General features: G+C 35.7%; 2 protein-coding genes across 10 annotated transcripts; both read left to right on the top strand.

Annotated features, from left to right (window-relative positions):
- Positions 1 to 1095: 1095 nt before the first annotated feature.
- On the top strand, positions 1096 to 10166 carry LOC100259734 (chloride channel ClC3). 9 transcript variants are annotated; one of them, XM_010654722.3, is made up of 11 exons: positions 1171 to 1451; positions 1668 to 1718; positions 1922 to 2095; positions 2165 to 2303; positions 2429 to 2730; positions 5231 to 5431; positions 6558 to 6735; positions 7477 to 7739; positions 7920 to 8189; positions 8492 to 9614; positions 9721 to 9976. In XM_010654722.3, the coding sequence occupies exons 5-11, from the start codon at positions 2513 to 2515 to the stop codon at positions 9808 to 9810; spliced, it is 2343 nt and encodes a 780-aa protein (XP_010653024.1). In that variant the 5' UTR covers positions 1171 to 1451; positions 1668 to 1718; positions 1922 to 2095; positions 2165 to 2303; positions 2429 to 2512; the 3' UTR covers positions 9811 to 9976. The 9 variants fall into 9 exon arrangements, with proteins under 9 accessions (XP_059593672.1, XP_010653027.1, XP_010653024.1 ...); XM_010654719.2 differs by having other exon boundaries at positions 1445 to 1561; positions 1893 to 2095; XM_010654720.3 differs by lacking the exon at positions 1171 to 1451 and adding an exon at positions 1486 to 1561.
- A 2513-nt stretch (positions 10167 to 12679) lies between these two features.
- Positions 12680 to 22397, top strand: LOC100251127 (DNA (cytosine-5)-methyltransferase 1). Its single transcript, XM_002267164.4, has 12 exons — positions 12680 to 13368; positions 15513 to 16995; positions 17375 to 18884; positions 19097 to 19261; positions 19425 to 19626; positions 19738 to 19849; positions 19936 to 20083; positions 20187 to 20384; positions 20477 to 20755; positions 20846 to 21007; positions 21121 to 21339; positions 22023 to 22397. Exons 1-12 carry the CDS (start codon positions 13338 to 13340, stop codon positions 22161 to 22163), a joined length of 4650 nt encoding a protein of 1549 aa, XP_002267200.1. The 5' UTR covers positions 12680 to 13337; the 3' UTR covers positions 22164 to 22397.
- Positions 22398 to 23270: the final 873 nt, after the last annotated feature.

Below are 23270 nucleotides of genomic sequence, written 5' to 3'. Positions count from 1 at the left end.
GCTTCTCAACGACCACATATTTTGTGTGACGTGAATTATGACACCACATCCGTGCAATACCAGAAGGCGGTATTTGAACACATTAACCAGCTGTCTTCTCGTGAGCCCTATCCTTTTCTCATTTTTCCATTTTACCCTCTTGGGAGGGCTGCGTGCTCAAAAGGAAAGATTGACTAAACAATACCAGGTGTCAAATACTCGAATTTTTTAATTCGCTATCATCAAAATTTCCATCAATATAATTTAAGTAATCCATTAATTATCGTCATTTTATTAGTTTTTACAAAGAATATAATGATGCAATTCATTTTATATATATAAAAAAAGTAGGACGAAAACCATGATTTGTTTTCATGGTGGTATTTGGATAAGAAAATTTTACAATTGTCTTTTTTTTATCAACTTCATAAATAATTCATAATTCTAAAATAACAAACTTAAAGATTAAGGGATCTCCAATTCAATTACTTGTATCATTTAATCTAACTAAAAATATATTAATAATATTCCAAGACACGTTTTTAGATTCGGATTTGAAGGATGGTGTTAACCACTTTATTCGAATATATGTTTTCAATAGTCAATACACATCCAAAAATAACCCATATTTCACATTCAATAAATACGATAAGTGTTAATGCCTTTATTACTAAAATCTATGTGGGCCAACCATAACCATAGTGTACCATTGTCTAATGAGTCATGACACAATTTAAGGGGTTTCTTGATGAAGGTGAATTTATATATACTTTAGAAGGTTAATTGTTTCTCTTACTTTGCAGAGACTTGACTTGGTGACTACGACCGGAGGTTCATCAGGGTCGAAGGAGTGGAAGAGGGGACCATTGTATTGTATCATTATGACACCATCATCTCCGAAAAGAAAAGTTTTACACATCAATGATTCAATGATGTGAAACTCAGTAAAAAGATTCTATTTCTTGCCGACTAATTCAGTGACTGCGCTGGGGCCCGTGAAATGGGAATCCAACCCGCCTCGATTGGAACAAGAGGAAGTACCATTGCCTTTATATAAACCTTCCACGTTGAATTTTGATCTAATAATGGGGGGGATCCACAGTAAAAGATCCCCATTTCCTACCCTCCTGGATTCTAGCCACTATCTCTAACACCCTCTTGTCTCCCACTCCTCTCTTTCCTCAATTATTAACACCTCATCGTGCCTGCTGCCCTCCTCTGCGTAATAACACCTCATCGAGGCTGCTGTATCCTGCTCCACCGTCATCATTTATCCCTTAAACACCAAAACACCCATCAAACTCAAACTCTATGTATGACCCCCCCATGTCATGAGTCATGACCCATGCGAGCTACAGAGTTTTATTTTTTATTTGAAAAAAAATTGCTAACGTCACGTGTACGCGAGATCAAAGTAGCAATCAAAAGGCGGCAAGTTGACAGTGTTAAATGCCACATGTGACATGCCCGAGGTTGTTCAATAATTTTGTTTACTATTATTGTCATCTCGTCTTCTCTACTATTTCTAGCCTGTTCTTCTTTAGATCCAATCAGTGCTTTGATACGTGATTGTTTCTTGTGGGTCTGTTCCACTTCTTTTTTTTATGAGCATAATCTGTACACTTGGATATGCATTTTCAAAATATTCTTTTCAAGCTATGTTCTTTATTTTTTTTTCCTTTTCGCAGCTTTCTATCAATCTGTAGACCAGTACGATGATTGTAAGGAGATCGGATTGAGTAAGTGTTTTTCTTTTTGTTTCTCTGAATTCTGAGGTGGATACCTATTATACTATACTATACTATACCATAGTAATCGCTCAATCATGGACTAACTTGATCTTCTATCATTGTGCTTGTAGTGAGATATTTCTTCTGTTTGGGAAAATTTGACCTTGTTTTGAATCTGATTAGGAACTGGTTGTTGACTTACAAAACTGCAGAAGACAAAGGAATTGAAGAAATCCCAATACTTAGAAGGAAATTTGATGAAAGAGGGGTGCTAGAAAATTTGAAATAGAGGAGATAGCCAAATTCCATCAAGATTTGATTTTACTTGTAATTGATTTCAAGCTGAAACAAACATAGCCTCAAACAAATGGTAGCCTCAAACAAAGGTACCTGATCCTTTTTCATTTGTTCCTTTAGAAAAAAACCAACAAATAATTGAATTCATGGTTTGCAAGATTGGCATAGAGGAAAATGATTGCTGCCCCTTTTGAAGTGATGGTAATAACAGCAGCAGCAGCAGAGGGAATAGCAGTTGTGTTTTTCGTTTTTTCTTGTATGATCATGAGTTCGGTCGCATTATCAGCAGAAACTGTGGTAGTTGTTTTATTTGTTGTCATTATCTTGTGAATTGGTTATTTTTATACTGTTTCTGATTGGGGTTTGAATGGATGGACAAAGTTCCAAAAGCATGCTTCACATGTTGTTGTGTCTCTATGTAGATGGATTTATTAAATGAGGACAATAAGCTCTAGCAGAAGGAAACCATTTTATCGAATTATTGAAGAATTGGAGGCAATTAGAAGATGGATGGAGAAGGGAGTTCGAACCATATTGGTGGTATGAATGACCTTGAAAATGAGGGATTCCTGGATGGCAAGGAGATTGAGAGGTACTGGTCAGAGATATCGGAGAAAAGCATGATCATGTATAAAGAGCCGCTTCTGACAAAGAGGATGAACACTACCTCCCAGATTGCCATTGTTGGTGCTAATGTCTGCTCCATTGAGAGCCTTGACTATGAGTAAGCATCTACCCTTTCTGCATATATGCACACACCTGCTTTCTTCCTTTTCTTTACAACAAATAATTTCACTAGGCAAATAAAAAGCGAAAAGGATAATAAAATATTTTGGAAGAAGAGTATCAATGTGTTCTCAAAATTCTCACATTTGCTCTGCTAGAGCATGATATCCATTATGAGCCTAAATCTTATGAACTTAAGCTTTTAGGAAAGTTGGTAGTTCGACGTGGCATCGAATCTCAGGTTAAGTGGAGTTTCCAGGTTCATGGTATCAAACGTGTCTAATGCAGTTGTTAACACTGATATCTAATGTGATAAGGCTTTTTCATAGTATGCTGTGGTAATTGCTGAAATTTCCACTTGGGAAGGAAATGGGACTAAAAATTTAGTGGAAGTTCGATAACACACTTCAGAACTCTGAATGTGCTTCATATTGGAAAATTCAAACTACCAAGCCAGTGTTAGAAATCTTCCTGCGATTCATTAGCCTAACTGTGAATATTAATTCACAGTTGCTTGAAGTTCTTCTTAGCCTTGCACATTCACACCCAAAGCTTTCAGTGTCAATTTTTTAGTTTTATGGCCTGTCCTGGCTACCATGAAATTCATTTCAAGCAGGAAATTTGGATGAAAATTTCCCTGAAATGTGTTTCTGAAACACGTACAGAGCATTTGGGAAATGTTTTGTAAACTTTTGGGAAGCATATGAGGTACTTTTGGGGAGCACTTTGCATAATTTGTTCACAGATTTCTTTAATCATCTCTCTAAAAGTTTCAACTTTTGATCCCATAATCTTTTCAATTTGAACCTATTCATTTTTGCAAATTTTTTCTTAAAGTTTCCTTGTAAGTTTCACATCCGATTCCAAAACATTTTTCCTATATCACATTTTCCATGCATATTTTGGGCTGCAGTTCTTGCTTCCATTTTCCATTTTGTTTTCTGATTCTGCTTGCCATTCTAGTTATGCAAAACATAGCCAGTCAACACCATTTACCATAGAACAAAATACCTCTTCTTCTTGGTATGGAGAGCAAAATGCCCCCCATTCCAAGGAGATCAAACCGATAGGACGGCCAACAAACTCCTAAGTCACCAAGACATAAGAAGTCAAGGAGCAGATTCTGGCATAGCACTCTATGATCTATCTTTCTATGTCTGCTCTTCTCAGTCCAAATCCTCTGCATGGTTAGTGTGTGTGATGCCTAAGAACTCTTCCCATGACTCCTCGGCAAAACCCTGAAAGGAAATAACCTACAGGTATGGGAATTATTTGGGGGCCATCCACTGGATCTCAGCCAAAGGGAAACCTCAATTCAAAGGTAAAAGGATAATGGAGAAAAAAGTGGTTGACTGATCCCCCTTTCTCCTGCAAAGAATTCATTTGTCAAGAGTGAATTGCTTTGTAGGTTCTTCTAGTCCAAAGCAAACTGCAGGTATTCACTTTCTTGTGAACCACCATATTTGCAAATTGCTTTGACATTGGAAGAAATTTAGAAACCCAGATTAATTTGGTTAGTAGAAAACTAATCTGGAAATCCTTTTTGGAGAGGAGAAAGGAAACTAAGCTTGAGCTTTCAGGGACCAACATCATTCATTCAAAGAACAGGTGAAGAAGATAGAACTCTCTAGGGAAAACAAGAGAGAAGCAATACTGCATAAGTTGAGATAAGAAAACAGAGGACAATCTCTAAGGCTCCTCTAAAAGTTTTTATTTCAGTATTCATAAGATGTATAGTTTAGTTCATTTGATATGGTAAAAACTTCACTGCATACATTACTTTGTCGATCTGTGATACAATCATATAAATGGATCTTATTTTGTCAATAAGTATGGGATGTATCCTTAGTGAACAAGAAATTTTTAACATCATCTTACCTTCACCATTTTTATTTTTTACTGTTCATTGATCAACTTAGGTGATTTAAAAAAATAATAATAATAATGAACAAGAGTGGTGAATTTTCACTTTTGGAAAGTTAATAAACTTACTATGAAACAAAATAAAATAATCATTCTTCTTGTATTCAGTGATCATGTAACTTCAATGAAAATCTTGTACTTCTTGTGTTGCTCAACAGGTGAAGGAACACCTTACTGTGTTAATGGATCTTATATCTGTTGGTTATGCCACAGTTTTAAAAGGCACAAGGTGCACCTAAAGTGCAAAAGTCTCCTATAACTTAGGCGTAAGGCACTATACAAGGCGAGTGCCCGAATGAAGTGAAACCTAACCTAGGTTGCATGTCGATTTTATAAAATATGATCCAAAATCTAATCCAATCAATAAAAAATTTAAGAATCCAAACATTTAAAAGAAGCATTCAATAAAAAAAGTAGTGAAATTATATAAATTTCATTATACAATTAGAAATTTCAGGAATAAAAGTGTTTGGTTATCACCTTTTCATGGTTATTGTGGGATTTCCTTCTTTCATTTTAAAGATGGCTGGGCAAACATCAAGTAAGTTTCCTCTCACTTAATTGTGGTATTTCAGGATTGTTGAAAATGAACTATTTAAGCAAGACTGGAGGTCAAGGAAGAAGGCTCAGATATTTCAGTATGTGGTACTCAAGTGGGCACTTGCACTTCTTATAGGGCTTGGTACTGGACTTGTTGGCTTCTTCAACAATATTGCAGTTGAGAATATTGCTGGTTTCAAACTGCTGCTGACTAGTGATTTCATGTCTCAGAAAAAGTGAGCCTAGTTTCCACCCTCTTAATAGTTTACAAGCAATCACAATTATATAAACAGGGCTTGATATACTAATCTGTGGTTTTAATTTTATTCAATACTAAAGTGCTCTGACATGTATGTGTTTGTTGGTATAATATCACTGTCTTATTATTTGATCTACTATCATTTTCTCATTGATCTTCACTGCCTCTCTTCCAATTGCCTGAAGATTAGAGAAGCTTCAAACAAATTTGGTAAGGGATTATTAAGTTGACCATGGTCCAGTGTGCCTGTGTACAAAGGAAAGCAGGTTGGGTTTCAGACCCTAATTCCCTGCTAGTCATAAAGAGGTTGTAGAAAGGTACAATAAAAGGAATTTTGAATTGTGTTAATAGGGCATGCATCCTTGGTTAGGAATAGAAGTAGGGTATCATTCTGGACTAGTATCTGGTGGAGGGAGGAGCTTAACAGATGTGTGATCATCCTTGGTGGGGAATGAAAGTAGGGTATCACACTATTTTCTCCTGCTCGAGGGGCGTTTGTTAAGGGTATGCAAATCTTAAATGTTGTGTTGATTGCTAATGAAATCCTCAAAGAGAAAAAGCTGTCTGAGAAAGAAGAAATAGTCCTCAAAGGGGAATTTGAGAAAGCCAATGATCATGTTGGGTAGGATTTCCTTACTGCACCTTATTATAAAAGCTTTTGATTCAAGATGTTGTGTATGGATGAGAGGGTGTTTATGCTTTATCATGGTTGGAAGACTAGAATGCACTGGAGTATATAAGTCCTTATGTAATTTTTGAATGAGATGTCTTAGTTAAATTCATTGGTTTTTTCTTTATTCCGTGGCTCTTGGATGTGTGATATTTTCTCACTTCCCAGTAGTCTTTTCATGAAAGAAAGTTGAATCCTGTTTTTGATGAAGTTTCTTCATGATATATAATCTTCAACACCTAGTTTCTGTCAGCTTATCAATAAAAATAAATCGCTTACTGATTCCTAACTATAAGTCTATTTCTTATCTGTTCATTGGTCATGTTACAAAAGTACCTTCATTTCTTAAGCCAATTTAAAGCATATGGGAACTTATTAATTTTCCATAAACCACATCAAAGTAATTATGACATGATAATGTGTTCCAGTGCAGATATTTCAAGGCTTTTGCAGCATATGCTAGCTGCAATATAGGTTTGGCAGCTGCTGCAGCAGCCCTTTGTGCTTTCATTGCTCCAGCAGCAGCAGGGTCTGGTATTCCTGAAGTGAAAGCATATCTCAATGGTATAGATGCTCATTCAATATTGGCTCCAAGTACCCTCTTTGTAAAGGTATATAAGAAGTTCCAGTACGCCCCTCCCGTCTGTCTATGCATGTGTGTGTCTGAGTGCATGCATACATTCATGTTCATGTTCTAGAAATTAGGCATAGTGTTCATAATCTTTCTTCAGACAATAGAATTTTCTCATTAATATTGCTTTTGCATCATAAGTCCTAAGAAGCTAAGATTGCATGCTTACCCCTCAAACAAAAGGATATTGAAAATAGAGATGGCAACGACTTGGATTTGAGAGGCTTTAAGTGAGATTATTTTTTCCAATCTATTCTGTTTATGAGTATCTAGAAAATGTTGGATGTAAGAATTGTTCATTGGGATGCAGGTCAATTGGGTCCTGTTGCCAAAGCCAGAGCTGGCTAGACCAGACAGGTTTGCAAATTTGCTTAAATTTTGTCAACTTTAATGGGAAAAGTTATTGGCTTTGGTTTTTAGGAAAATCTAGGCATGATCATGTAGTTGTCTATTACTACCCTATCCACTTAAGCAAATTGAATTTGCATTACCATTTGCTACTACCACAGTGGAGGCTCTCCATGAAACTTTACAACAGGTTGTTGTGGGACATCTTCCATCAAATGAAGTGAATAAGCTTTCCTTGATCTATGTTGTGTATTTTGCCTAGGTTTCAAACTCTTGCCTGGTTCCATTTTCTGTTGTCAGTTATGAACCTTCCACACTCCCTGTTCCTCAAACTCTAAGTTCTCTGTTATCTTTATCGTTTTGGGTTTGTCAGATTTTTGGTTCCATTCTTGGTGTTTCTGCTGGATTTGTGGTGGGTAAGGAAGGGCCAATGGTGCACACGGGTGCTTGCATTGCCTCTCTTCTTGGGCAGGGAGGCTCTCGCAAGTATCATTTAACGTGGAGTTGGCTAAAATACTTCAAAAATGATCAGGACAGACGAGACTTGATCACTTGCGGGGCTGCTGCCGGGGTGGCTGCTGCCTTCCGTGCTCCAGTGGGTGGTGTCCTCTTTGCCCTTGAAGAAGCAGCTTCATGGTACATCTCTTTCTCTCATCACTATCCTAGTTTCTTTGGATGCAGTATTAGGCAAATCTATTTTCACATCCAATAGTTGAAATGATATCAACTGTTTACCTCTTGTGCCATAGATGAAAAACAAAGAAGAGGTCACTTAAGTTATTAGAATAGCTTAGTTTCTTCTTGGACATGCTTCAGGTGGCGAAGTGCTCTTCTTTGGAGGACATTTTTCACAACAGCTGTGGTTGCTATTGTTTTGAGAGCTTTCATAGAATATTGCTGGACTGGAAAATGTGGGCTATTCGGGCAAGGAGGTCTGATAATGTATGATGTCAGTGCTGCTACAGAAACATACGGTGTCCCAGATATACTAGCAGTACTATTTCTAGGAGTCATTGGCGGCATTTTTGGAAGCCTATACAATTATCTTGTGGACAAGGTTCTTCGAACTTATAGCATCATCAATGAGTATGTCATTGTATTTCATCCCAGATTGTTGAATTTCTCACTTATAAACATCAAATTAGCTCAACTTTCCAGCATCATAGGCATTTGTGTTTACTGATCATCCTTGATGCTCTTATCACTTAGTTTTTGAATAAAGCACTAAAACATGGGACCACGGATGTGATCCATGTTTAGCATGTGCTTTTATTCAGGTCACAGAGCAATGTAGATGAGATGGCAGTAATCAATGATACTGGCCGGGGTTGTTTTTTCTTTTTCTCTGATACTAAATTCTGCTATATCCACTGGTTCTATCGCTGCAGAAAAGGTGCCCGTTCCAAAATATTACTTGTTGTTACTATCTGCATCTTGACAACCTGTTGCTCCTTTGGCCTGCCATGGTTTTCAAAGTGTATAGCCTGCCCTGCTGATCTGGCTGTGACCTGCTCCACAGAATCTGGCAACTTTAAACGCTTCCAGTGCCAATCAGGTTACTACAATGACCTCGCTTCCCTCTTCCTGAATACTAATGATGACGCTATTCGCAACCTATTCAGCACCAGCACTAGGCATGAATTTCGTATTTCCAGCCTCTTCATCTTCTTTGCTGCCATCTACTGTCTTGGCATTATCACGTATGGTATTGCTGTCCCCTCCGGTCTCTTCATTCCAGTTATACTAGCTGGAGCTTGCTATGGTCGTCTTGTTGGGAGACTCTTTGCATCTATATCTAAACTTGATACGGGACTCTTTGCCCTCCTTGGAGCTGCATCCTTCCTCGGTGGCACCATGAGAATGACAGTTTCCCTGTGTGTAATCCTGCTAGAGCTTACCAATGATCTACTATTGCTGCCCCTTGTCATGCTTGTTCTCCTTGTCTCAAAAACAGTGGCTGATAGCTTCAACAAAGGTGTCTATGACCAGATAGTAAAACTGAAGGGATTGCCTTACATGGAGGCCCATGCAGAGCCCTACATGAAGCATTTGGCTGCACGTGATGTTGTTTCAGGTCCATTGGTTACCTTCTCTGGCATTGAAAAGGTGGGGAACATAATGCATGCTTTGAGGACTACAGGGCATAACGGGTTCCCTGTGATTGACGAGCCGCCTTTCACAGATGCACCAGAACTGTGTGGACTTGTGTTGAGGTCTCATTTGCTTGTTCTACTAAAGGGGAAGAGTTTCTCTAGGAATCAGGTGCATTGTGGAGGGGAGATCTTGAGAAAGTATGCAGCATTGGACTTTGCCAAGGCAGGATCAGGAAAGGGGGTGAAACTGGAGGATTTGAATATTGAAGAGGAAGAGATGGAAATGTATGTCGATCTCCATCCTATAACAAATGCATCTCCATACACCGTGGTTGAGACGATGTCGTTAGCAAAAGCTGCAATTCTCTTTCGGCAAGTGGGCCTTAGGCACATGTGTGTGGTACCAAAGAGCCAAGGGGTAACATCTCTTTCGTTTTCCCTGGAAGTTGCATACTTTTACATACACACACATGAAGTTATTTGAGGTGCATGGTTATCATTTCTGACTCGTCTGCTCATTGCAGAGGCCTCCAATTGTTGGAATCCTGACACGGCACGACTTCATGCCAGAGCACATATTGGGACTCTACCCTCATTTGAGTCCTCACAAGTAATTTGCTTCCCCAGAACTGCGGATATGTTTGTTTCAAGTTGTTGTTTTATATCAGAATGTTTGAATTTTCTTCTTTTTTTTTGGGGAGGGGTTCTGGGTGTTTGCAAACTCTTTATGGAACATATTTAGGTCAATTTATAGCAACAAATTGATTTCTTCTCCCAAAATGGCCTTTTGCCCAAAAGCTTAGGCGATGTGGATATGCCCTACATCTCCCCCCTTTAAGGCAGCAAAATGGTTATGGTTTCTCTACAAACCACAACCTGGGTATCCCTTATTTTTTATTTTATTTGTGTACGTGCGTGTTTTTTCCACAAAAATACTCCCTTTTGAATAAAAAATTAGGATGATGAGTCGATCGGGTGGTGTTTGTTTTTTTACTTAATTCTAAATAGAATTTTAATACTTAATAGTATTAAATATTAGGTTGTTTGTTTTTATAGTATTTTATTTCTATTAAGTATTAAAAAGTAAAAAAAATCATTGTGTTATTTTTTCTATTTAGAAAAAGCCACATATTTTGACTTTTTCTATTTAGTAAAAAGTTTATTATAAGTCATGAAAAAGTAAAAAAACAAACAACTTAAATTCTAAAACTAAATGGTTTTCAGTAAAAAGCCAAAAAAACAAACACCAGTTAGTGTTTATCTTTTTAACTTTTTTATTTAAAGTAATAAATTTATTTTTAGACTTTAGATTATTATTATTTTTTTTATTTTTTTATGATTTATTATAATTTTTTTGTTAAATAAAAAAACTAAAATATTTTAATTTTAAAATAATAAAAAAAGTAACAATGTAACATATTAATTTTTCTTTATTTTTAATATTTAATAAAAATAAAATATTATAAAAACAAATAATTTAATATTTAATACTATTAAACACTGTTTAATTTTAAATTTTATTTTAAAAATTAAGTAAAAAAACAAACACTCATTTGCTTAAATTTCTTGTTTTCGGCTTTTTAAAATAAAAAATAATAGTAATTTTTAAATACCATACAACAACTTTTACAATCTTCAATTAACAACTTCGTTTACAAAAACTTAAAATACTAAAAAGTTTTTACGAACTTAAATTTTTCAAAAAATAAAAATTAAAGTAATTTTGTACTTTTAATTTTGGTTTTTACTAAAATTATTACTACCTTTTGCTTTTCAAAGGCAAAAAACAATCGAATGAGATGTAATCTTTGTCTCCGATACTTTATTACCACATTCATGTTTATAAAGTTAAAACTATAGTAACTAATAATGGTTTTTAAACATATTATTTTAAGAACACAGCCATAGCTACCAAATTAGGGGTTCTGAATCTAGGGCCTCTTTGATAAACGTTTTTGAAAATGCCTTTCTAATTAAAATTTTAAATCACGTCCCATAAAGTTTTTACTTTAAAAAATAAATAAATTAAGTTGTTTTTTAAAACATATTTAAGGTATTTTCAAGGTTATGCTTTTTTTTTTTTAGTGTTATGATAATTATCATAAGTGTAGGATGATTTTAAAAAACTATTTTTCATATTTGAATTTCAAATAAATTTTGTTTCTAAAAATAATTAAAAACTATTCCCAAAAATTTATAAACCTATTAATGATTTAATACAAAAGTGTTGGTTTGATTTCAAGTTCATTTCTCTTGTAGGAAAAATTATAAAAACATATTATTATTTTTTTTAAGAATGGGGAACACAAAAACAAAATTAGTTATCTTTTAACTAAATAAAAATAATTTTTAAAAATTTAATATTTAGATTATTCAAGCAAAATGTAATCATTTAAACAAGTTGTAAGTTATTCCCAGATGGTAAAGATGTTGAAAACTATCCAATGATTTGTCTTCATAACAAGTGATCATTGAGGCTTGTCTAAACCTTGATTGGATAAGGATTATCCTTAATCGAGAAGACAAGTCTTATAGAAGAGAGCTTGTTCAAACCTTGATTGGATAAGGATTGCCCTTAATCGAGAAGACAAGTCTTCTAGAAGAGAGATAATTTTTATGCACCATTGATCTGTTTTCTACCATGAAAGGGGAGTTGGATGCAACCTTGACCTATTGGATAGAAAATGTTAAAAACCCTTATTTTTTAAAACCAATATTTTCTAACACTTAAACAATAACTTTAGAAATGTTTTATGACTAATTTTAGAAGAATTTGTCTAAGGTTTTTATAAACATACTAGGATTTTGATAAAATAGTATTTTAAGGAAACGATCAAATATAGAAAATGATGCATGAAAAAGTTATGATTCCTATGTGCACTAAAGCATCCATCTTACAATGAATTATAAGATGTAAATAACCTTCATACATTTTTAATTTCGCACTCTTTTGATATTTTAATAAGTTGATTTTTCAGTTGAATTTCATATTTAATAGTTTTTTTATTATTTAGCAAAATGAAACTCTCAAAAATATGTTTATTTATTTATTTTCCAAATGAAAATAAAAAACTATTTAAATTTGTGCATAGTGCAAGAGTTTTTTTAAAAATGAAAATAAAACATTATTTTAAATTATATGTATGGATATTATTGTTAATTTATTTATTTTTTCATTCTCATTATTATTATTATTACTTAACATTATAATAAAAACAAATGATCATTTCAACTTTACAATTTTAGATACATCTAAATATAAGAATTGAGATCATCATATTAATTTTTATTCAAAAAAAAATGAAAATAAAAATTATCATTTTTTATTTCCATGTAGTAAACATAATCTTAAATTGCTTCAAAGACTTGTAAGCTCCTCAAAAATTGCCCTTACAAATAGTTGAAGATTGTAGAACATTTTGGACCGACACGAACTTTATAGAATTGCAAAATGTAGTTCTATCATCTATGCAAGATGGGGGGTGGATTGTGACATCATGCTCTGGAAGGAAAACGTGAAGTCGAAACTTGAAACATAGCCCCAGGCCCCTCCAACTCCAACCAGAGGAATTTCACTTTCAGCCTTTGGCGGGAATGTTCCCACCCAAAAGAAATCATGTTTTAATATATTAAATTATTGAATACCCTTTTAATATAATAACCTATCATCTTAGAATTTCGATTGCCCATCCCAAAATATAATTTTTATTAGATTCATTGTACTCTTCAAAATTTTTTATTTAAATTCAAAAAGTTTTTCCATTGATAAATGGAATTGAGTAAGGCGGCAAGGCCTTTCCTTTTTCCGAATTTTCTTGTTAGGTAAGAAATTTTTTTTGGGCCAAGCCCTGGTGGCTTGGAAGTTTAGAACTAGGACCTACAGCTGAACCGAGCGAAGCCACACGCCCCGCCTCACACTCACAGCAGTCAGACAAAATTTCAGTTTGGGCAGTGGGCGGTGGGTGTTCCCGCCCATTATATTTGTAAATTTCGGGCAAAATGCCAGACCCTTCATTCAAATCTCAACTGGGAGATCCTATTTCCCATTACCCAAACACCCAAATACCCATCTTCTCCGGTAGCCATTTCCTTATCTCTCTAATCTTGACCCAGGTTTGAGGAAAACAAACAAAAAGGGAAAATGGGGTCTGCTGCTCTATTAGACTCGAAAGGTATTTCTCTCCTTTCCTTTGTTTTTCTTTCTGTATGTTTTCGGGGAAAATCAATCACAAAAGCACACTACATATACTGATATAACTACCATGGCTTTGAGTTTCATCTTCCAAATCCTCTTTATTCATTTGAGTCAGCCACGTATCATTTCATATCATATCACTCCTGTACCTATTATCATCACTGCTTATCATTGTTTATTATTGTATTTAGAGGACTCAAAAGGGGAAAATATAAAATACATATAGAGGAAAAAGGGGTTGCGAACCCTAAATCGCCCACAATATCAACACTGGGGTTATTTGCTTGCAATTTCCAAAACCCCTTTTGGAAATTCACTCACTAAGAGTAGCCATGAAAGTATAAGAGGAAAAAGTAACGTTTTCTTGTGGTACAATTCTTTGTTTTTGTTTTTGTTTCTAGATTAGCATTTTAATTCATGCAATTGCCCTCGTCTGGTGGCCACTTAGTTTTGGCTGATCAACTCTATTTTATTCTCATCGTTGTTTCAAGTGAAGATTTCGATAATGAATTGTTTTTAGGTTTTGTAAGTTAATGATTTAGTCTAAAAACTATTAAAGAATGTGTTTATGTATGCTGTGATTTGTTCTGAAAGCTATTATTTAATGCTGAGTTTTTGCTGGGATTGTGGAATTTTTGAATGATCGCTAGGATTCATTTGGTTGTTGCATCACCTGTGGGCTATCTAGAAGACTACAATGATGTTATATTTTGTGCCTAGTCCCTTTTATGCTTTGAATAATTAGTTCTTGGCATGGAAATTACAAATTGATTTGTAATGGGCATGTTCCAAAGAACACATGCTATTTGGTGCTCAGTTCTTAGTTGAATCATGGATCTTTGACGTGTGGATGCTATTTATTTGGCTGTGTTAGCTTGTCAATTTTTTACGATGGTGTTAAATTTTATTTTAGTTCTTTGAAATATTCCTACTATGTTTGACATGATTAGCACCGGGTGTGGACTAATTATTTTTTATGCATGGCGGTGTATTTTTGTCATTATTACATGATTGATTTAGCAAAAGATGTCTTATTGTTTTGATTTTAGTCATGAATGAGTGATGATAGGTTAGTAAATAGTAATTAAAATGAATGTATTTCTTATAATTGAAGGAACGGCATCATGACAAAAAGAACTTATTTTTCTGATTATTTGTGAAAGCAAATTCTATTCCTCTCCATTTTATTTTTAGAACCAAACACTGCAATCTATATCAATTATTCCCTTAATGTAAAAAAACTAAAGAAATGAAATCCCTTTTTGATCTTTCATTTTTTTATAAGCCTTTTTTTACCTTTCACTTCATCAATGGAATTCTTTCTTCTTCACAATTTTGATGCAAAATATAGGTTAAAAAGCTTAGTTGAGTCATATCAGTAATAAATTCCAAATCCTGAAAGATGTAAGGTTCAAAGTTTTGATTCTTTTCTTTTCCCACCTTTTCTTATATCCCGACAACACATATGCTTTTCCAAGATGTATTTATTCTGCATTCGATTTTGGTAGGTGCTGAGTGTAAGTGTGTAATTAGTTCTTCTCATCATAGTTCTTAATGTCCATTTTTCTCTTTTGGGTCCTATAAGAATTCAAGGAAATGTTATTTTTAGGGTTGATAGTTCTCATATTGTTCACTTTTGTTCCCACAATCTGTATTTACCATGCTGCTTGTTAAATGAATCACCGTCCCCCCCTCACACTCTTCCCATCTCATTTGCACATGCAACAGGCATGCATGTACATGTGCAGACACAGGAACTTTTTAGTTTTTATAGAAAGTTTTGTGGGTGTCATACAATCTACTGGAAGAATTGACATAAATTTTTCAGTACTGAATGGCCACAATCCTCCAAACCATGATATTAGCAGCATTGTTACATATCTGTATTGTTTACGTGTATGAAAGGATGGAAGTCTATTTTGTAATGGTGTGAGCACAAGCATTCCTGTCTGTCTAGTCATTTTTTTGTTGTTTTCCTGAATATTTTATTTCACTTTTTTAGTTCAAATTTTCTCTTGGTTGCATAACTGAGATATTCTATATGAATGGGTTTATCTTATCATTATTTTGCTGTTTATTGTACATATGGTTTGTTTCATTACTGATTTTTTTCTGTAATAGGAATGAAGAAGAACAAAGCTAAACTAAAATCTGTGGCTCCGAGTACTAAAAAGACAGCAGCAATAGGACAAAAAGGAAAGAAGCGAAATGTGTCTCAGAGCAGTGAACAGCCTGTTGGTTCTCGAAAAATGCCAAAGAGAGCTGCTGCATGTACAGATTTCAAGGAGAGATCTGTTCGCATATCGGAAATATCTGCTACTATTGAAACAAAAAGGGATCAACTTGTATATGAAGAGGTTGTAGCTGTACACCTGACTTCCGAACAACATGAGGATCATCCAAATAGAAGGCTCACAGATTTCATACTCCATGATTCAGATGGACAGCCCCAGCCTTTTGAGATGTCTGAAGTTGATGACTTGTTAATCTCAGGCCTCATATTGCCTCTTGAGGAGAGTTCAGACAAGGAGAAGCAGAAGGGTGTCAGATGTGAAGGCTTTGGCCGAATAGAGTCATGGGCGATCTCTGGTTATGAAGACGGATCTCCAGTGATATGGGTGTCCACTGATGTTGCTGATTACGATTGTGTTAAACCTGCCAGTAGTTATAAGAATTTTTATGATCATTTCTTTGAAAAGGCTCGTGCTTGTGTTGAAGTTTTTAGAAAACTGTCAAAATCTTCTGGGGGAAACCCCGACTTAAGTCTTGATGAGCTCCTTGCTAGTGTTGTTCGCTCAATGAGTGCAAGCAGGTGCTTCTCTGGTGGGGGATCAATCAAAGACTTTATTATTTCGCAAGGTGAGTTTATTTACAACCAGTTGATAGGTTTGGAAGCAACATCCAATCAGAGTGATCAGATATTTGCAGAGTTGCCTGTCCTTGTGGCCCTTAGAGATGAAGGTTGTAAAAGAGGGGATTTTATGAAAGCAAAAGGAGGTTCCTCAGGTGGCAGCTCAATGAGTGGCTTGAGAATTAGAGATATAGGAAATGAAGCAGATGAATCTTTTGAGGAAAATGATGATGTGAAATTGGCAAGATTGTTGCAGGAGGAAGAGTACTGGCAATCAATCAAACAGAAGAAAAGTCAGGGTTCAGCTCCTTTGTCGAATAAATACTACATCAAAATAAATGAAGATGAGATTGCTAATGACTACCCGTTACCTGCATACTACAAGACATCTAATCAAGAAACTGATGAGTTCTTAGTCTTTGACAGTGACATCTATATGTGTGACACAGATGAACTTCCTCGAAGCATGCTCCATAATTGGTCCCTTTATAACTCAGACTCGAGGTTGATATCATTGGAGCTTCTTCCGATGAAACCATGTGCAGATATTGATGTCACCATCTTTGGATCAGGGGTTGTGACTGCTGATGATGGAAGTGGATTCTGTCTTGACACTGATCTTGGTCATTCATCTAGTGGTCAGGGACCACAGGAAGTTGATGGGATCCCAATTTATTTGAGTGCAATTAAGGAGTGGATGATTGAGTTTGGATCCTCAATGGTTTTCATTTCAATCCGCACAGACATGGCCTGGTATTGTCAATTTATTCTCATAATAGAATTTATACAATAGTATATTTGTCTCCTTACAGTGTTGCCCTTAGTCTCTTCCATAAATAAGCGTCTGGCAATTTTTTTCTAATGGCTTTTCTATTTTTTTTTTAAATCATCTTTTGTATTCATAGTGAATATTCAAGATTCCGGAATTTTTCACTAGGAAGTAATTGGTTAAAGTATGATGAAGAGGTTGGGGTAAATTCAAGAATAGGTTTGAAAGTGGTGGAATAAGTGAAATTTTGGAAACAAAAATGCGTTTTTATGAGTAATTCAGGAGTTGTTCAAAGTAAAATTGATATCCATAATGACTCTTTAACTACATTAAGTGATTTGTTCATCTCAATTTTGCTTTCAGGTATAGGCTTGGGAAGCCCTCAAAGCAGTATGCTCCGTGGTATGAACCGGTTCTGAAAACAGCAAGGCTCGCAATAAGCATAATTACACTTCTGAAGGAGCAGAGTCGCATTGCTAGGCTTTCTTTTGCAGATGTTATCAAGAGAGTATCTGAGTTCAAGAAGGACCATCCTGCATACATTTCCTCTAATCCTGCAGCTGTGGAAAGATATGTGGTTGTCCATGGACAAATTATACTGCAGCAGTTTGCTGAATTTCCAGATGAGAATATTAAGAGGTCTGCATTTGTGATTGGTCTTGCAAAGAAAATGGAGGAGAGACATCATACCAAATGGGTGGTTAAGAAGAGGAAGGTTGTGCACAAGAGTGAGCCAAACATGAACCCAAGAGCAGCAATGGCACCTGTGATATCAAAGAGGAAGGTTATGCAAGCTACAACAACAAGAATGATCAACAGAATTTGGGGGGAGTATTATTCAAATTACTCACCTGAAGATTCAAAAGAGGGAGCTAGTTGTATAGAGAAAGAGGAGGAAGAAGTTGAGGAGCAAGAAGAAAATGAAGAGGATGATGCAGAAGAAGAGGAATTATTAGGTTCAGAGAAAACCCAGAGGCCTTGTTCATTGTCTAGACAAAGTAAATTGCACTCCACAAACAAGGAAATAAGGTGGGATGGGGAATTTGTAGGAAAAACCCGTAATGGTGAGAGTCTCTACAAACAAGCCATTGTTTGTGGTGACAAGATTGCTGTGGGAGATACTGTTTTGGTGGAAGTTGATGAATCAGATGAACTTACTATCACCTATTTTGTGGAATACATGTTTGAATCTCTGGATGGAAGAAAAATGTTTCATGGAAGAATGATGCAGCATGGGTCTCAGACTGTTCTTGGGAACACTGCTAATGAGAGGGAATTGTTTACGACAAATGAGTGTGTGGAATTTGAATTGCAGGATATTAAGCAAACAGTTCTTGTAGAGATACGAAGGAGGCCTTGGGGACATCAGCACAGGAAAGAAAATGCTAATTTTGATAAAATTGATAAAGCAAGTGCAGAAGAGAGAAAAAGGAAAGGATTGCCGATTGAATATTACTGCAAAAGCTTATATTGGCCAGAAAGAGGTGCTTTCTTCAGTCTCCCCTTTGATACTATGGGTCTTGGGACAGGTTTCTGTCACTCTTGTGAAATAAAGGAATCCCAGAAGGAGAAGGATTCTTTTAAAGTGAATTCTTGTAAAACCAGTTTTGTATACAAGGGAACTGAATACTCCGTCAATGACTTTGTTTATGTAAGCCCCCAGCATTTTGCTGCTGAAAGGGCAGAGACTGGAACTTTCAAGGCTGGGAGAAATGTAGGATTGAAGGCTTATGTTGTGTGTCAAATGCTAGAGATTGTTGTTCCAAAGGTACCCAAAATAGCTGAAACGAAATCTATCCAGGTCCAAGTGAGAAGATTTTTCAGGCCTGAGGATATTTCAGCAGAAAAAGCATATTGTTCTGATATCCGAGAGGTAAAGGCTAAGAAATCATGCATAATGTATTTATTTACATGCACTTACTGCTATGAGCTTTCTGTTGCAGTATATGATGGTTATTTCTTTCCTTCTGTTTTTTATAAGATTATACTACAATTATGTAATTTTAGTGTCTCATAAGTTCTGCATTTTTTGCTGGATTACTTGTGGGTCGTGTTTTCTAAATTTTTGAAGGATGGGATTTCCAGGTGTACTACAGTGAGGAAACACATTCTGTGCCTGTTGAGACTATAGAAGGAAAATGTGAGGTCATGAAGAAGCATGATCTGCCCCCATGTGACGTACCTGCAATTTTCGACCATGTTTTCTTCTGTGAGCGTCTATATGATCCTTCTAAAGGGTGCCTCAAACAGGTATCAAAGGGGTAGTCGTTCGTTCCCTCATTCAGCTGATTGATTTTTGTTATCTTCTAAGCTGATTTCTTCAGAAAATAATTTTCTTTAACCCTTTATTCTATGTCTAAAACACTTCTCTCCATTGGAATCTGAATCTTCTTCCTATCTCATTTGCGGACAGTTGCCAGCTCACATTAAACTGAGGTACTCAGCTAGAAAGGAGGTTGATGATGCTGCAGCAAGAAAGAAAAAGGGCAAGGCTAAAGAAGGAGAGAATGATTTGGAAGTTGAAAGACAAATAGATGCATTTCATGAGAACCGTTTAGCCACTCTAGATATTTTTGCTGGTTGTGGTGGCTTATCAGAGGGATTGCAGCAATCTGGTAATCTCTCTTATATTCTTATCAGTTATCTACATCATGCAAAGGATCTTATCTTGATCAGGTTTACCGGTAAAGGACTTAATTTACCCACTGCTGCTTCCAACATTGCAGGTGTGTCAGTAACCAAGTGGGCTATTGAATATGAAGAGCCTGCTGGAGATGCATTTAAACTCAATCATCCAGAATCGTTGATGTTTATTAACAATTGCAATGTGATTCTCAGGTTAATGATCTCTTTCTCTCTCTCTCTCTCTCTCTCACATCCACACACAAAGTTTGTAATTGACCTGTAAATTGGTTGTTATGCAGGGCTGTCATGGAGAAATGTGGGGATGATGATGACTGTATCTCAACTTCTGAGGCTGCCGAGTTAGCTGCAGCACTAGGTGAGAAGGACATTAATAATTTGCCCCTGCCAGGACAAGTAGATTTTATCAATGGGGGGCCTCCATGTCAGGTTTGTTCAGCTTCTGGCCTGGTTTTCACTCAGTTCTGATACCTTGTTATCTTGAAATTTCAGTGAGCTATTACCTTTAAAATAAGGCTTTTTAATTTTGCAGGGCTTCTCTGGGATGAACCGGTTTAATCAAAGTACCTGGAGTAAAGTTCAGTGTGAAATGATCTTGGCATTCTTGTCCTTTGCTGATTACTTTAGACCAAAATTTTTCCTCCTTGAGAATGTGAGAAACTTTGTGTCTTTCAACAAAGGACAGACATTCCGTCTAACTCTAGCTTCACTTCTTGAAATGGGCTATCAGGTAGTGCTCTGACATGGACGATGAATGGAAATTTGTAATTTCTTATGATATAATTTCAAAAGTATATATATTAAATTGGTTATCTGTGTTAGGTGAGATTTGGTATCTTGGAAGCCGGAGCATATGGAGTTTCTCAGTCCCGGAAACGAGCATTTATATGGGCAGCCTCCCCAGAAGAGACTCTCCCTGAATGGCCAGAGCCTATGCATGTCTTTGCTGTTCCAGAATTGAAAATCACTTTGTCGGAAAATATGCAGTATGCTGCTGTTCGGAGCACTGCAACTGGAGCTCCTTTTCGTGCAATAACCGTTAGAGATACAATAGGGGATCTCCCAGACGTTAAAAATGGGGCATCTATAACAAATCTAGAGGTATCTAAAATGTGAAATGTTTGTTTTGTGTATTTGATTGCAGTCCAACTTTTTCTTGCATGTTTTAATATCTTGTTTTTCGTTGTGCAGTATCAAAATGATCCTGTCTCATGGTTCCAAAAGAAAATTCGGGGTAACATGGTGGTCTTGATGGATCACATATCGAAAGAAATGAATGAGCTTAATCTCATTCGATGCCAGAAAATTCCAAAGCAGCCAGGTGCTGACTGGCATAGTCTTCCAGATGAAAAGGTGCATATGTGTTAACCCTTGGGTTCTTCTATGAAACATGCAAAGCTATTAATACATGATTGCCATTGTGAAATGGTTTTTGATTTATTAGTCCATTATTTAATGTACTGCAGGTTAAACTGTCTACTGGGCAATTGGTTGACTTGATACCATGGTGCTTGCCAAACACAGCAAAGAGGCACAATCAGTGGAAGGGACTGTTTGGAAGGCTGGATTGGGAGGGGAATTTTCCAACTTCCATCACAGACCCTCAACCAATGGGTAAGGTGGGAATGTGTTTTCATCCGGAGCAGGATAGGATTCTTTCTGTTCGTGAATGTGCTCGATCTCAAGTAAGTCCCTCAATTTCTTCTATTTAAAAATAACTTTCGTTATCATCATAAATAGTTAGGATGTGTCTTAACCAGTTGTGGGAACTTAGAAATGTAAGGAATGGAATCTTTAAATTAAACAGGAAAATGCTATGTCAAGAAACACTGTTAATGATAGGATTTGTCAAGAATGTAGGAAATGGGAATGATATAAATAAATATTGAGAACATTTTTTCCATTGTCATCAAAACTAAATGAAAAAATTTTGAACTTCTTGAGTAACCTGTTGAAATTTACATATTCTTCTTTTCTTTTTTCTCCTCGCAATTCTGAAATGTTACTAACCCATGAATAGTTGATAAACAGACTATTTAACTGACTTGTCCATCTAGGTTGTCCTTGAGACTCGAAAGGAAGAGGATTTTTATAACTTGAAAATTTGCTTTTGGTTGGATGGTTATCAAGTTTCCATACTCTTAACATATGTGCTCTGTTTAGCAATCAAATAGATAATAAATCAAAAGGTTTAGTATACAACCAAGAGTGTTACTGTGTACACCCGATAAAACAAAGTATCTACAGATCAAGGAAAAGTACCTTATACAGATTTGTGTTCACTCTTTGCCTGATATTTCCTGGAACCTTCTCACTGGAAAATTGTTTTTATTTGTTTTTTTCATTTTATTATTATCAATGAATGCAGGGTTTTCGGGATAGCTATCAATTTGCTGGTAACATTCAACACAAGCACAGGCAGATTGGAAATGCCGTTCCTCCTCCTCTATCATTTGCACTGGGAAGGAAACTCAAAGAAGCAGTGGACAGCAAGAGGTCCATCTTGTGAGGTTGTTGTTTTTGGCATGCATTGTGCAGAGGCTTCTTACTTGTAACAGGGAATCAAGGATATAGGTTGTATGTATTAGCAGATGCTACTCTTGAGGAACTGAAGATATTTTGGAATTCTTCGTTTTACTTTGTTTTTTGAAAAGGGGAAAAGCTCAACATTGTATACTTGTATGAGGCTTATGTTCTATTCACCCTCATAAGCAAAGAGAGTAAAATATGTTCATTTCTTCTCTGTTTCTTGTGTGGTCAGTTGGTTTTCTTTATGAAAACTTGCAGGCATATCTCAATTGTATTGGCATTTCACCATTGGTTTGCTTGAAACTAATGCTTGCTTCCATGGACAAAAACCCTAACTTGCCCTACCATTTCCAAAAATTCTTAATAATTCGTTAAATCGGATTTTGGGTTGTCGGAAGGACTTGCATCTTCTTAAAGGCTAAGACGAATCTATTGGAGCATTTGAGGTCTAGCGTCTCAAACGTGAATCATGTTTTAGGTACTAGAGAGTAAGTATTTAGATAAGTTTATATATTATGATCTCATATAGTGAATGTTTGATATGAAGTTTCAGGTTTTATGGTTTTTTATCTCCATAATTAGTGTGAGGGTTTTCCATGAAAAATCTTTATCTTATGTGGGATTGAATTATCATGTATCATTACTAATCACATTTAGAATTGAGTTATAAATGTTTAATTTCAACTCTTATATCAAAATATTTAAAAAATCACCCAACCCCCACCCCTTTTTAGGTGTCATCTTATTGGAGCATTGGTTTTTTACCTTTTTGTAACGCTCACGAGCATAAATAGTGTAATGACTAGTATGATAATCAACATAAAATGATTAGATGTGTATAATTTAAGGAATTATCAAATAACTTCTATATGTTTAGTAAATTTAACAAAAAAATTATAGTAGTACTTAGAAACAATATAAGCCAGATATAGATACATCGCCCTTTTTTTTTAAATAATCATTTCAATTGAAAAATTATCAACAAACATAATAAAATAAACAAACTCATTCAAGATAAGAAGTTTAGGATAGATCCCAAGTATTTGTATTCATCACACTAATAACTAAGACTACTTTTTAGGGAAAA

The sequence above is a fragment of the Vitis vinifera genome, chromosome 7 (assembly GCF_030704535.1).
Source record: "Vitis vinifera cultivar Pinot Noir 40024 chromosome 7, ASM3070453v1".
Taxonomy (NCBI): domain Eukaryota; kingdom Viridiplantae; phylum Streptophyta; class Magnoliopsida; order Vitales; family Vitaceae; genus Vitis; species Vitis vinifera.
The sequence above is the reverse complement of the archived record's forward strand: the minus strand, read 5'-3'. Positions and strand labels throughout refer to the sequence as shown.

What these genes read in the sequence shown, in the direction of transcription:
- LOC100251127 (XM_002267164.4), top strand. Translation starts at nt 13,338, where the DNA reads ATGGGGTCTGCTGCTCTATTAGACTCGAAAG. An exon ending in AATTGCAATGTGATTCTCAG is followed by an intron (nt 19,850 to 19,935) that starts GTTAATGATCTC and finishes GTTGTTATGCAG; the next exon opens with GGCTGTCATGGAGAAATGTG. An exon ending in CATCTATAACAAATCTAGAG is followed by an intron (nt 20,756 to 20,845) that starts GTATCTAAAATG and finishes TTCGTTGTGCAG; the next exon opens with TATCAAAATGATCCTGTCTC.
- LOC100259734 (NM_001281156.1), top strand. Translation starts at nt 2,513, where the DNA reads ATGGATGGAGAAGGGAGTTCGAACCATATTGGTGGTATGAATGACCTT. An exon ending in CTTGAAGAAGCAGCTTCATG is followed by an intron (nt 7,740 to 7,919) that starts GTACATCTCTTT and finishes GACATGCTTCAG; the next exon opens with GTGGCGAAGTGCTCTTCTTT. An exon ending in ACTTATAGCATCATCAATGA is followed by an intron (nt 8,190 to 8,491) that starts GTATGTCATTGT and finishes CTATCGCTGCAG; the next exon opens with AAAAGGTGCCCGTTCCAAAA.